Below are 12,694 nucleotides of genomic sequence, written 5' to 3'. Positions count from 1 at the left end.
TAATACGCAGCACATTTCAGTAGTATTAAGCACACGATAGCCTTGTATTTAACATACGTTAGGGTCCTACGTAAAGACGTTATATAATTCTATTTACATCCAAGTATCTTTTCTTCTTTTTTTGGAAACCGCACAATACTTATCTTTTACACATCTCAAATCGCTCCTTTAAATTCACGTAATCTGGCATTTAAATTTGTAAAACTCTCTCACGCATTCATCGAAGAGGAAGCACAAGAGAAGGATATCTATATGAATATTTTACAGTAATATTTTCTCGACATTACAACTTCGTGAGGAAACGAGAAAATTTTTTTATGTTACACTCGAGTACTATGGAAAGAAGTGCGTAGGAGATTGGAAATGACACGACGACGTGTTATTTCATCAGTTCAATATTATTCAGTATCGGGAATCACAATATATCCGCTGTACAAAACAAAAATTAATTCTCGCGTATATTATGTTTTTATTTTATTCTTTTAACATGCGCAAGGCATGAAACTTAAAGTTAAATTTTCTCACCACTATATTTCTTTCTATTCGCGTGTTTCGTTTTACATTTCCTATGATTCTTTTTATTTTACTCTGTGTTTCCTCTGACAGCTTATTGGAGATTTGCTTATCAGTTATATAAATTTCAAGTTATGTGTGTATGTTTTATGTATGTATTTATATAATATCTGTATGAGTTGGACTCTGTACGAGCCATAGAAAAATAATAGTCGCAAATAATATTATTTTGTTTCTTCCACGTCTTATATCTTTAAGGACATTATCATGTTTTTAGTCTTATTCGTATCGCCATTTAACACAATTCTACGCGCAGTATCGTCGTGTATCAAAAAGGATTCTTCGAAAGCGTCTACTACAATCGAATTACAATGACAAAAATTATCTCTCTGCGTTTAACGCTTTGGAAATCTTTGCCATGATTCACTTTTATACTTGACGCGTACAAACACAGTTTGTCGTTTACGCATACAGAAAACCTGTTCTTGTTTCAAGACTAGAACAATTGAATAAATTTAGAAAATGAAACTCAATTAAATAATTACAGTTTTACTCGAATATACATGTATGTTATTTTACATAAATAATTATTTAAATACATTGTTTCTTCTCTCCACATATATGTATATTGAATATAAGGATTTCAATTTCTTCCTGAGTATGCATTATTAGAGTTTCAAAGACAAGAAAAGAAAAAAAAAAAAGAAAAAAGAAAAAGGTACATATATATAATTGGCAAAATATTGATTTAAGATATAATTATAAATAATGCGTGCACCTTTGAAGAATATAAATTTTAATAGGTACATCATAAATTATAAATTTTATATAATTTATCATTGATTATATATAATGTGAATTTAGAGTCCAATTTTATTCGAGAGCAATCGAGGAATCCTTAGTTGCACGATGACAATAATGTAACATGATTTAGAACTTAGCTACTTACAACAATACGACTGACGCTTACAGCTTTCATTATTCTAAACGCAGATCATACAAAGAAAGAGTAAACAGACCGCAAGCTTCCAATTTATTAATAATAGAAAAATTCTGTATAAATTGGTTTTCCCTCATTTTCCCACTTATTATATAATGATCCACCTTAATAAAATTATATGTTTACATGAACTTCATGCTAAGCACTCGAAGAATTTTGTCTGCGTACGCTCAAAAAAAAAAAAAAAAACAACAAAATAAAAGGGTATCTTTTTTGCCAAATTTGCCTTGTACTATATATTTCACAATATTTCTATTCTCGACAAATGCAATTAGATATCGATAATCGACTTTTATATACTTTGACGAGAAAGTACTTTTATGCGCGTCTATTGCCATCCACTTCCGATATACGGATACAAACCAACTATTCCATAACGACCAGTATCATCAAGTCACCATCATCATAAAGCCACTCCATAATTATTTATAGTCAAGTCTTGAGAAAACCGGACTGAAGAATGATCACGATCGAATTGTACAATTTTTCCTCAACTAATTACAAACTAATTTGTTTAAAGTATGGCTTCAGATTAAGAATTTTATCAATAGACATACTTCAAATAAAACTTATGACTATTCTTCTCAGATAATTTTCTTTCTCAAATTCTTTTGCGTATGTAAATTCACAAATAAGTATTAATATAAAAAAGAAGAAAGATAAAGAACAACATTCTAGTTGTAATTGACTTTGCTTCTCTGACAAAATACTTTTTTTCTCGACACCAACTCATCGTGATCATTGTCGACTAAACGGTAAGAAAATTTGTCTCTAAAAGTACCTTCTTCGATCATCTAGTCGCAAAATATCGATGCAAAGAGTCATGCGCCAGAAACGTCCACATGTGCGATTCTTGTCATCTAACTCCACACGTAACCACCGGTTCGGCGCTTGCAAGAAAAAAAAGGCGCGCTTCCTTATACAATATAATCTACATTTACGCCGGCCGCGTGTATCTTTTATTTATTATTCGATTGCCAAATTCTAACCCAAATCAGTCCGTAACGGTAGACCACATATCGTAAAAATCTTAATCTATAGTTCAATACTTATATATAGCAGCGCATCTCGCTTATACTCCGCGGCATATCATTTATACTCTTTTACGCCGTACCGGTGACAAATTACATTCTTCCTTTATATTTAAACTCGTTAAATATTTAAGTTCGTCTGCGATTGAGAGGCAGACTGTTCGTTGGTCGCGCGATTTTGACTCACCGTATTACTCTGTAGTTGATTAGGTGGCTTTCGGTTACCGCCCCTGCTACCTCGATAACCACCCCGGAAACCAGGGTTGCCGCCACCGGGATTGCCTCTGTACATATTTCCCATTCCACGAGTGAAATAACCACGGCCGCGGAATCCTCCGCGTCTCGTGGAAGCCACGCCGAACGTTTCCGAATTCAGTTTTCGTTCCGTTCTCCAATCCGTGCGTTGGAATCGCCTAAAAAATTTATTAAAACAAATTTATTAAAAGAATAATTTATATCACATCAAATTATATATATTGGTGAGGAAATAATTAAAGAATTTAATGTAACAATCTTGTCTAAAATATAAATAAAAAACTTTGAAAAAATTAATTTTGAAGTTGAGAAAATTAAGATTATATTTGAATTAAAATAAACAGAGGAACTTAGATTTAAATATTCTTATCAAATTTTTTATAAGATGTTAATAAATTTTTTTATACGCGCGTGTTAAGATGCTGTTGTGATGATTGATTTGTTTTTAATTGCATCAGTAATTATATTTGGTAATACCATTGGACATTCTTAATAACACCTACCCTTTACTCCTTTCGACAGCTTCACAGCTAATATTATCAAAGAATGATTTCGATTTATCATAGTGAACAATCTCTGGTTCTTCTTCGGGTTCACCTTCACCCGCACCTGTTTCATTCCCACTGTCGTCTTTCTTCTCATTGTCAGCACCATCGATTTTCGTCTTTGCCAATTGCGACCTGAAATATATGAAATATATTTTATATCATTGAAAGTAATTTTATAATATCGCAATGTTAATGTGAAGCGTAAACAATTCATATATGACATATGATTGCTTTAAATTCACATTGATTTACTTTTGCATGGTGTCCACATTGGTCATTTCAACGATTACTTGAAATGAATCCGGCACGTAACCATGCAGAATTAATTATTCAATGAATATTTTATTCTTACCTCAATTCTTCGAATTCAGTATTGGCTTGCTCGAAATCATAATCGTTGTCAAATTTGAGTGTATTCTTAGGCTTGGCACCAGCGTTGCCTGCTTGAATCGTACGGAAATTACCACGTCCTCTATTCCCTCCTCTACCTCTCATGTTACCGCGATTCATCCAACCACCTTGGGGATGACCACGGTTGCCCCGTCCACCTTGGGGATGACCATGGTGGCCATCATGCTTCATCATATCCCTCTTTGCATCATTGTAATGAGACATGCCCATATTGACCTTAGGTCCTCCGTGGCTATGAAAAAAATGTTCTATTAAGATTCTAAAGTTTTACAATTTATTTACCAAATAACATTAATAGTAACAGTAATAAATGTCTATGTATGTGTGTCTATATATATATATATATATATATATATATATATATATATATATATAAGTCAATTTTATAATTAGAAAATCCAATACTAAATAATAACTAAAAATAAAGTATAAAAAGTTATAAATGCAATCACATTTCTATATCAATTTTAAACAAATAAAATTTTTTTTTAATAATCCTTTGTAGTTTCATTATATTAAATTGATTAATTCGTAGATATAGTAGGTAAGAATTATAAGTACCTGTCATGGTCTCGACGAGGTGGTTGGACGGTCCTCATGTTTGACTTATCATTCATTTTTCCAATGTTACTCTGTTGTTGCGATTGTTGTTCATGTCCTACCTGAATACCTTGATCCATAGTTGGGCTTTTCCTCGTCAGTAAGGATGATGTAGGAGTGGTAGAACGAGAACCACCACTGATGAGATCCAATACACCTGTTATTTCCAAATAAATGCATTAAGTAATGTATATTTTTATTAATACAAAAAGGCAATAATAGCAGATTGAAGATGTAAGCATTCCTAATTCCACACGAAACTTTTTAGTATATAAAAAAATATAAAATTTTTCACATTCCCTACTTTAAATAAAAGGTTGTATACTTCTACAAAAGTTTCGTATATGATGTAAAAGAAATCTCTCGAGGATTTTTCAACAATTATTATTGTTCATTATTACTGTTCTTGCTATTTTTCTTTTTGGTATGATATAAGCATAAATGGAATAAAATCGAAAAACGCATATGCAAAAAATATCATGCATTAAAAATGATCAAATATAAAAGTATTGAATTACATATATAAAAGTTATGCAATGTGCAAAATTTAAATAGTCATTATTAAAAATCTTTTTCAAAATTTATCAAAATATTAAGATTTTAAAATACAGAAATTTTATCATGCGTAAAAAGTACAAAGCAATTTACTCGATTAACATTTTAAGATGCATATACAAAGAAGATAGGTGCAAAAAAGCTTGCAGAATAATAGCGTGTAAGAGTGGCTAGTTAATAGAGCAGACAATTTAAAATTCGTTGTAAAGTTGATCATAAGTATAAAAAGATGCTGCTAAAGTATCATCATATATATTCTCATACATTTTATACCAATTTGTAACAGAACAAAGTTTAATAGAAAAAAAGCTTTGCAGGCATTACCAAAGCAGGAGCAGCAAGAAGCATGCCAGCAAGGCAAGGGATATTTCATAGCAAAAACAGTTTACCATCTTCCAGAGATTGATCTTTTGGTAATGGGTCGATATTGGCCGTTGGCAGTGAGTTTGGGATAGAGATGGCATTGGGTTCAGCAGAGCCCAAGCTCAACTCACTTGGCTGTTTATTAATCGTTCCGCGAGGATCTCTAGCTGCGGTTGGCATTCCCATTACCGGACCCATGGGTCCCATACCCATGCCATAAGGAGCTCCATATTGACCACCCATTGGACCCATTTGACCCATCATTGGATGGGCATAACTGGGCTGCGGTTGATACGATTGCTGACCCATAGAGGGCTGTACTGTCATCTAAACAAAATGCATTACAATGTAATAATGTGTAATATAATTAATTTCACTGTTGTTTTAGACATATTGCGTCTGTGTTAAATTTAAGAATATTTCTTTGCGAAAAACATAGAAATTTGCTAAAATAATTACCTGCACAATAGCTGGATCATTGGGAATAGAACTAACGTTGTTGACAACTCTGATGTCTTTGATGTCAGATCCGCGAAACAGAATGTACTCGTATACTTGATTTTGCGGTGCCACAGGAAGTTGAGTTTCTCGGTCCTCAGTACCAAAGGAGCGCACTAAAAAACGATAAATAATTTATTTCAAGTTTTTGCAATTAAAGAAACATTGCTACAATTTCTTGTTATATTAATATTGAGAGGTTTATATTACGTAGTCAGAGATATATCTAAATTATTTTAAAGTAATTAGAATAGCTTCTCTTTTTAAAAAGTAATATTTAAAATAATAAAATATGTCCACAACAATATCTAGAAATTATTTTATCCTAACAACATTATTACTTATATTGCAATAATTTATTGTATACAATTTTTATTTAATATTTTAACATTAATTAGCATCATCCAAAAAGAGAAATTTTATGTAATGTTATAAATATTTAATAAAATTTTATTTAAATTTTGTTCTTTTTTTTATTCTACTCGTGTAACACATACAGAGAACAATGTATAAATTCGATATAGTGGATTTCCAAGAATAATATTTGTTCATCAGATTTGAGATACTCCAAAGTCATTTGTCTACATGTTGGATCTAAGGAGACAAGAAGTTCAAGGACATGTAAACATTCTAAAGAAAGAGAACAAACATTCCACATAAACGTTACACATACCAAATTCAAATTCAAAATTATATATCATCATCAATAACGTACTACAAAATAGATAAACTTTTAAAATAATATTATAGCAACGCAACAAATTGTAAATTCAAAAAGTTTGCACAAATTTTTTAATTTGCCAAATTTACTATCTATACTCGATGTAATTGAAAATTATCAAAAAAACCTAATACTCACCATCATAATATTAAAAAAATGCAACAATTTACGACAATTTTCGTTAGCGGCGAATTAATCACATGAATTTATCATAATAATCTTCAACTGAATGACCTTTAACAATCATCTCGATGATTATCTGATACTCGTCAAGTTTCCGTCAAGATTAAATCGCGCGACACCGAGGGTGATTAATATATTTGGCGAAATCAGGACTTTGCGATCACGAAGGAAACTCTCGAGAATCGAACCGGCGTGTCCTCTGGAAAACGTTCGTTGAGCGAAGAGACCGGGGTCACCGCGACCCCGATTGTTTTGCGACGCGATATGTCCGCCGGCTGAATCGCGGAACAACGCTTTGCAATAACGAACGGAGGCGGAAGAATCGGCGACATGACGTGCCGACAAAGGAATCTTAGACGGCGAATTGTCATCGTTAATCAAGCGCGCGAGCGGTTTCGACCAAGGTTTCTCTTCGAACAAAGAACGAAACCGGCTCGATCCGATCGGAGTTCATAGGCGGGAGTCACGAGAGGATGACCTCTCTTGTGTTTATCCGCGAAAACGTGAAGCGAATCGCACGAAAGTGTAATTTACGCGCGATATACCACGTAATTGAAATCGATGAAATTAATCTATCGCGAGAGATCCTCACTAGCGGTGAGACTCTTGTACGGGAGCGAGAATACTAATTCGAGGATACTAAAGTTCTCGGTGGCGTTGGCGGCGGATCGTGCATGGTAGATGCGGCGCGGCCGGGACTCCATTTTGGATTCCCGTCGATGCCACTCACCGTTAGCCAGGGCGATCGTGCACTCCTGCGGATCGACGGTGAACAGTCGGCCCTCATAGCGAATATCCGCCTTCGAGATCAGGCTGATCTTGGAGCCCAGCTCTGGCATACCACCGCTCATCTTGACTCTATCTCCGTCGCGCACTGATCGATGTGATATTACGGGATTCACGACACCATCTGACGATACCCTCCAGCTGACAGCAATGGTCGACGGCGGACTGCCGAAGAGCGCCAACCGCACGCCGCGCGTGCGCGCGACGCGCTCCCCCCCACTTCGACACCCGCCGCTCGATTCGGGCGGATCTTCAAGCGTTGCGATATTCGCGACGTCAGTCGCGGACCAATCGGAACGAAGGAGTCTTCGCTCTGATTGGTCGATCAAAAGCTTCAGGCTTGCAGTTCCAAATCAACGTATGTAACGTGATATCGGCGGCAATTTTATATATTTAAATATATATATATATATTTTCCATTTATTATATATTATATATTATTTATTTATATTTTTTACATAGCATCTATCCCGCACATGAATGAGCCGATTTGAACGCGTGACGTTTGTGGTTCCGTTGGCATCCCTGCGTGAGTTCGATCTCGAGAGTCCTCATCTCGATATCCCCTCCGTCGACTCTTTTAACCTCCCTCGGAGACCTCGTGATCGGTGACAAAAAAATCGGAATAATCGCGGAAGGATTTTTCCGAGAGTCGCGAATCCTCGTCCATCGTCCAACGCACCCTTCATCTGACTAGCAAAGCAACCCTTCGCACATTGCATCTCTGGCCAACATGGCGGCGACGTTAGGTCGGATTTGTAAATCGGGCCTTTTAAAACCGAATTACGGCACCCTGATCGGCCAGGTAAGCGAACGACGAGCGCCGGCATCATAGCGACGTCTGCGGGTATTTTTCACGTGAAAATTCACGCTAGAAATCACGATGGTTCAAGTGTCAATAACGTAACCCGATATTGACCCGAGGGCTCGTCGAGGGCGACTCGTGGGCGACTCGTGGGCGACACGACGTGTCGGCTGCTATGTTACAGCATAATTTTTCATATTTGTATATCCCACGGGACGTTCGCGAGACGTCCGGACGTCGGCGAAGGCTGCGACGTCGCGCGAACGTCATCCCGTGGCGGTTTCGACGATGCTTTAACAGATGTTACGTAATAGCGAGCGATACCGAAAATCGAGATGCTGCCATGATAAACATGTGTTGGTGATGTAGCTTCAATGCGCGGTGAATACGCAGGTGAATGTGTATTATCGTACTCGCTATCACAAATGAATTATTCAATATGCATGACATGATCTCGTCGCTCTTAATTGGAAGAACAAATATATTGTCGAATTGTCATTTGTATATGATTGTCAATGTTGAACCGAGTGTTATTATACTTGTTACTTTAAGCCATCCTCTTTATCACACATATTCTTTCTCTAATTTCTTTATATCACAGTAATATTTATAAAAATTGAACGAATGTAATACTTGCAAGTTCAAATTTCTTTATTTATCAGCAGGTATTAATGTATCTTTGACTTGATTAACAGAAAGTATATACTTTAATTTCATACAATTCAGTTTACAGTCGATCTATATATAAATAATATATATAAATAATAAATATGTGAGAAATATATAAATAAAAGATGTTTATAAATTTAAAATAATTGAAGTAAAAAATATCAAACTGACCAGTGTGAGAAAAGAAAAATAGAAATATATATAATAAAGGTAAACGTGCATACATAAAGTAGTAATGCGAGTATTTATTTCCCCCTATTTTTGTAAAATATAAACTATATATTATGTTATTTGAACTTTGAATTTTATTTCTGCAGACCAACAATTTCTCCACTGTGAAAGATTGGTCTAGGGGTCGAAAAGTGGTATGTGAATTTAATTTATCTCGATTGAAGATATCCCAACCTTGTCCTATTCCTCATCTATCAGAAACAATTTTTTCAAATTGCATGTATTAATAGTAAGTTAGAGAATTTCTAGTTTATTTATTTATCTCACTACAACAATGTTATTATGTAACATGTGCCAGTGACATTATATAAACTATACTACAAGAAAGCAAATAGTAATATCTATAACATTTTTAATTACAGTTATTAACATGCTTAGGAGTGACAGCCGGAGGCATCAGTGCCTTCATTTATGCTTTAGATAGCTCAGTAAGAGCTACCGATTTGATAGCTCATCCACCGACATATAAGTGGGATTTCTACGGAATGTTTAATTCACTGGATCATGCTAGGTACAATTTTTTAGCCAAAAATAAATATTAACCAAAAATAGAAATGTTACTATTATTATTAATCTATATTATTTTATAGTATGCGACGAGGATGGGAGGTCTATAAGAATGTGTGTGCAGCTTGTCACAGTTTGCAATATGTCGCATACCGTCACCTTATTGATGTTACTCACACTGAAGTAGAAGCCAAAGCTCTCGCAGAAGAAGTCTTGGTATATTTTATATCAATTACAAGAAATTATATTCCATGTATATAACTTGATAGAATATAAAATATAATAGTTTATGTATTTTTATGATAATAGATAGAAGATGGCCCTAATGAAACAGGAGAATATTATAAACGTCCAGGAAAATTATTCGATTATGTACCATCTCCATATCCAAATGAAGAAGCTGCCAGAGCATCGAACAATGGTGCTTATCCACCAGATTTATCTTATTTACTCAACGCCAGGCATAATGGAGAAGTAAGTGAGGTCTTAGCCTTCATAGAAAGAGAAAAGATACGATTAAATCTACAACAATTTCTTTTATGTGCAAAATTTTTGTTAAAAAGATCGACTTTAATTTCTTTTCTAAAATTTTTAACTCGATTGTACAGATGATTTTAGAAATATATATGTGTGTAATTAGACTTATAGAATAATTATATATATAATTAGACATATATGTTGAAATGATTTCTAATATTATTACAAATAACTTTTATTTGAAAGTGTATTTCATATTTCAGAATTACATTTTCTCTTTATTGACTGGATACTGTGATCCGCCAGCTGGTATAACTTTGCGAGAGGGACAATATTTCAATCCATATTTCGTAGGCGGTGCCATTAGTATGGCACAGGTAAGTCGTATCATTTTTTAAATGGGAAATGTTAGCAAGATTTTGTGTTTTAAATAAAAGAAAAGAAAAGAAAAAATATATTCATAATTCGAATCTTTTATAGGCTATTTATGACGAAGTGTTGGAATATGAAGATGGTACTCCTGCAACTGCCTCTCAAGTATCAAAAGATATTACCACATTCCTAATGTGGACTGCCAATCATGAGTTCGATGATAGAAAAAGAATGGCTATCAAGGTAAACTAAAGACCATGAATTTTATTTTATTCTAATGTATCTTATCTCAATTACTTTAATGTTATTTAGGCTATTGGAATACTGGGAATTCTCACTGCTGCTTCATATTATTTCAAACGACATAAATGGACGACTATAAAGAACACAAAATTGATGTTTATTCCTAAAAAATATAAATAGTTAGCTATAGCTCGTGCTGGAAATTAACACTGCGATGTTAGCTAATATTGCGCTGGTATCGGAATGTAGTTTCACAATTTAAGCAATGTATCCGGCAAGTTATGGCTCCTCTCTGAAGATTCAAATTTATTCATATAGCATTTGACGTGAGTTGAATTGTCAATTTTGTCATCACCAAATTTAATTAAATTATACATTGTACATAGCTATATATAAATGGATCCATCGTCTGATTTAAATAAATTGTTAAACATAAAGAACATCCATTTATTTAATATGATGTTTATGTACAATGCAATTGATGATATTTAAACAAAACTCAGAATATAAATTTAAGTACATTTATGAATATTTCTCAATCTGCAAAAGAAATTAAAGAGGACACACACACATAAACATATTTAAAACTTACTAAAAATCAATAGAAATAATATATTCAATAAAATTAAAATATATCTTTTATATCTTTCTTGCACATTGAGAAATATTCATAAATGTACTTAAATTTATATTCTGTGAGTTTTGTTTAAATATATATATGAGATTTTCTGTATTCCAACATTTCTTACAAATTACTTCAAATTTTATTATTACATATTTTTATTTAAAGCATTTTCCAAGATCACATAAGTAAAGGTATGTTTTAAAAATTTATCCAAACACATGAAGAGGAATACTTGCAAGCCTAAATATATATAAAGTTGTTTGATTTTGATGAAGCATCGATTTGTTCAAGAAGTTAAAAAGAAAGGCCATTAGTATACAAGGGTAAAAAAGAAAAGCAACGCTTATTTCTAAGGAAATCATTTTATTCTCCTTAAGCTTGATTTCGTCCACATGGAGTTCTTGACTCATTACTCTTTCAATAGGATGATTTTTAAATTACACTATTATATTATCGATAGTGTAATACTGAAATGCAAAGCGGACAAAGAGGTATGTATATTCCACGTGTATGCGTTGCACGTTTGGGTAATCGAAAATTTGTTAATTACACAAATGTGAAGATATTTCGAAATCTACTTTGGTGGCATTTGCTTTAGTCTAAGGTATAAAGATATCCTTTCGATTAATTGGACGATATAAATCTCAAGACGACATCATAATAATATTATATATAATTATGCTCTTGTTGGAACATAACATGTCATTTATCGGGAATCATCAATAGGCTGCATACAATTCGACTCTCTTTCAGTAATATAATGCATATAATTTATAATTATAATTGCACTAAAGGTGAGATAAATCTGATTTTGTAACAATGAATACGCAGCTTGTATATTTTACATGTGTTTAAGAATTAGAGATATATGATTTTTTTTTTTTTATAATTGTAATAAAATTATAATTAAAATAATTGTATTCATAATACATCAATCATGAAGCCTGATCTGTATGCTAATTATGTTATATTTTAATAGTTATAATCAAATATACATACACATATGTATTTCAATAGGTAGTTTTCAATACACATATTCAAATATGATATTAAATAAAAGATCTCATTCACGTTGCTTCATACGTTGATGTACTTTGCCATACAACATTATGTATCATTCATCATATGAGATATTACAAAATCAAACATTTACGTATGTTTCATTTACGAAGTGACATCTCGACGATTACAAAACGTAATTCGTTTAACGTGAGAGGCCGTTTCTAGGACAAAATTTGCCAATATATGCACGTCAAAGATCGCCAGTTGAAATGGTACGCAGCATGGAAAAGTAAAATGAA

At 33.4% G+C, this 12,694-nt stretch overlaps 2 protein-coding genes across 4 annotated transcripts; one reads left to right on the top strand and one right to left on the bottom strand.

Annotated features, from left to right (window-relative positions):
- Positions 1-1,523: 1,523 nt before the first annotated feature.
- Tral (LSM14 family protein trailer hitch) lies at positions 1,524-7,640 on the bottom strand. Of its 2 annotated transcripts, none has more exons than XM_083048781.1 (7): positions 7,409-7,640; positions 5,736-5,890; positions 5,303-5,603; positions 4,320-4,515; positions 3,700-3,990; positions 3,303-3,479; positions 1,524-2,957 (listed from the first exon to the last, which is right to left on the bottom strand). In XM_083048781.1, exons 1-7 carry the CDS (start codon positions 7,527-7,529, stop codon positions 2,666-2,668), a joined length of 1,533 nt encoding a protein of 510 aa, XP_082904907.1. In that variant the 5' UTR covers positions 7,530-7,640; the 3' UTR covers positions 1,524-2,665. The 2 variants fall into 2 exon arrangements, with proteins under 2 accessions (XP_082904907.1, XP_082904906.1); XM_083048780.1 differs by having other exon boundaries at positions 5,408-5,603; positions 7,409-7,624.
- Positions 7,641-7,980: 340 nt separating this feature from the next.
- Cyt-c1 (Cytochrome c1) lies at positions 7,981-11,703 on the top strand. 2 transcript variants are annotated; one of them, XR_014426228.1, is made up of 9 exons: positions 7,981-8,269; positions 9,256-9,303; positions 9,532-9,680; positions 9,760-9,892; positions 9,986-10,150; positions 10,417-10,530; positions 10,634-10,768; positions 10,838-11,094; positions 11,559-11,703. XR_014426228.1 is itself a non-coding variant. In XM_083048188.1 (8 exons), exons 1-8 carry the CDS (start codon positions 8,198-8,200, stop codon positions 10,946-10,948), a joined length of 927 nt encoding a protein of 308 aa, XP_082904314.1. In that variant the 5' UTR covers positions 7,981-8,197; the 3' UTR covers positions 10,949-11,208. The 2 variants fall into 2 exon arrangements, 1 of the variants encoding a protein (XP_082904314.1); XM_083048188.1 differs by lacking the exon at positions 11,559-11,703 and having other exon boundaries at positions 10,838-11,208.
- The last annotated feature ends 991 nt before the right edge of the window (positions 11,704-12,694 follow it).

This window comes from Prenolepis imparis, unplaced genomic scaffold, assembly GCF_030444845.1.
Source record: "Prenolepis imparis isolate NDT839.2.m4 unplaced genomic scaffold, iyPreImpa1.0 SCAF_10, whole genome shotgun sequence".
Taxonomy (NCBI): Eukaryota; Metazoa; Arthropoda; class Insecta; order Hymenoptera; family Formicidae; genus Prenolepis; species Prenolepis imparis.
Note: the sequence above shows the minus strand (reverse complement) of the source record. Positions and strands in the feature narration are given on the sequence as shown.

What these genes read in the sequence shown, in the direction of transcription:
- Tral (XM_083048781.1), bottom strand. Translation starts at nt 7,529, where the DNA reads ATGAGCGGTGGTATGCCAGAGCTGGGCTCCAAGATCAGCCTGATCTCG. An exon ending in CACGATCGCCCTGGCTAACG is followed by an intron (nt 5,891 to 7,408) that starts GTGAGTGGCATC and finishes ATCGTTTTTTAG; the next exon opens with TGCGCTCCTTTGGTACTGAG. An exon ending in GCTGTCGAAAGGAGTAAAGG is followed by an intron (nt 2,958 to 3,302) that starts GTAGGTGTTATT and finishes TAAATTTTTTAG; the next exon opens with GCGATTCCAACGCACGGATT.
- Cyt-c1 (XM_083048188.1), top strand. Translation starts at nt 8,198, where the DNA reads ATGGCGGCGACGTTAGGTCGGATTTGTAAATCGGGCCTTTTAAAACCG. An exon ending in ACGCCAGGCATAATGGAGAA is followed by an intron (nt 10,151 to 10,416) that starts GTAAGTGAGGTC and finishes TTCATATTTCAG; the next exon opens with AATTACATTTTCTCTTTATT. An exon ending in GAAAAAGAATGGCTATCAAG is followed by an intron (nt 10,769 to 10,837) that starts GTAAACTAAAGA and finishes AATGTTATTTAG; the next exon opens with GCTATTGGAATACTGGGAAT.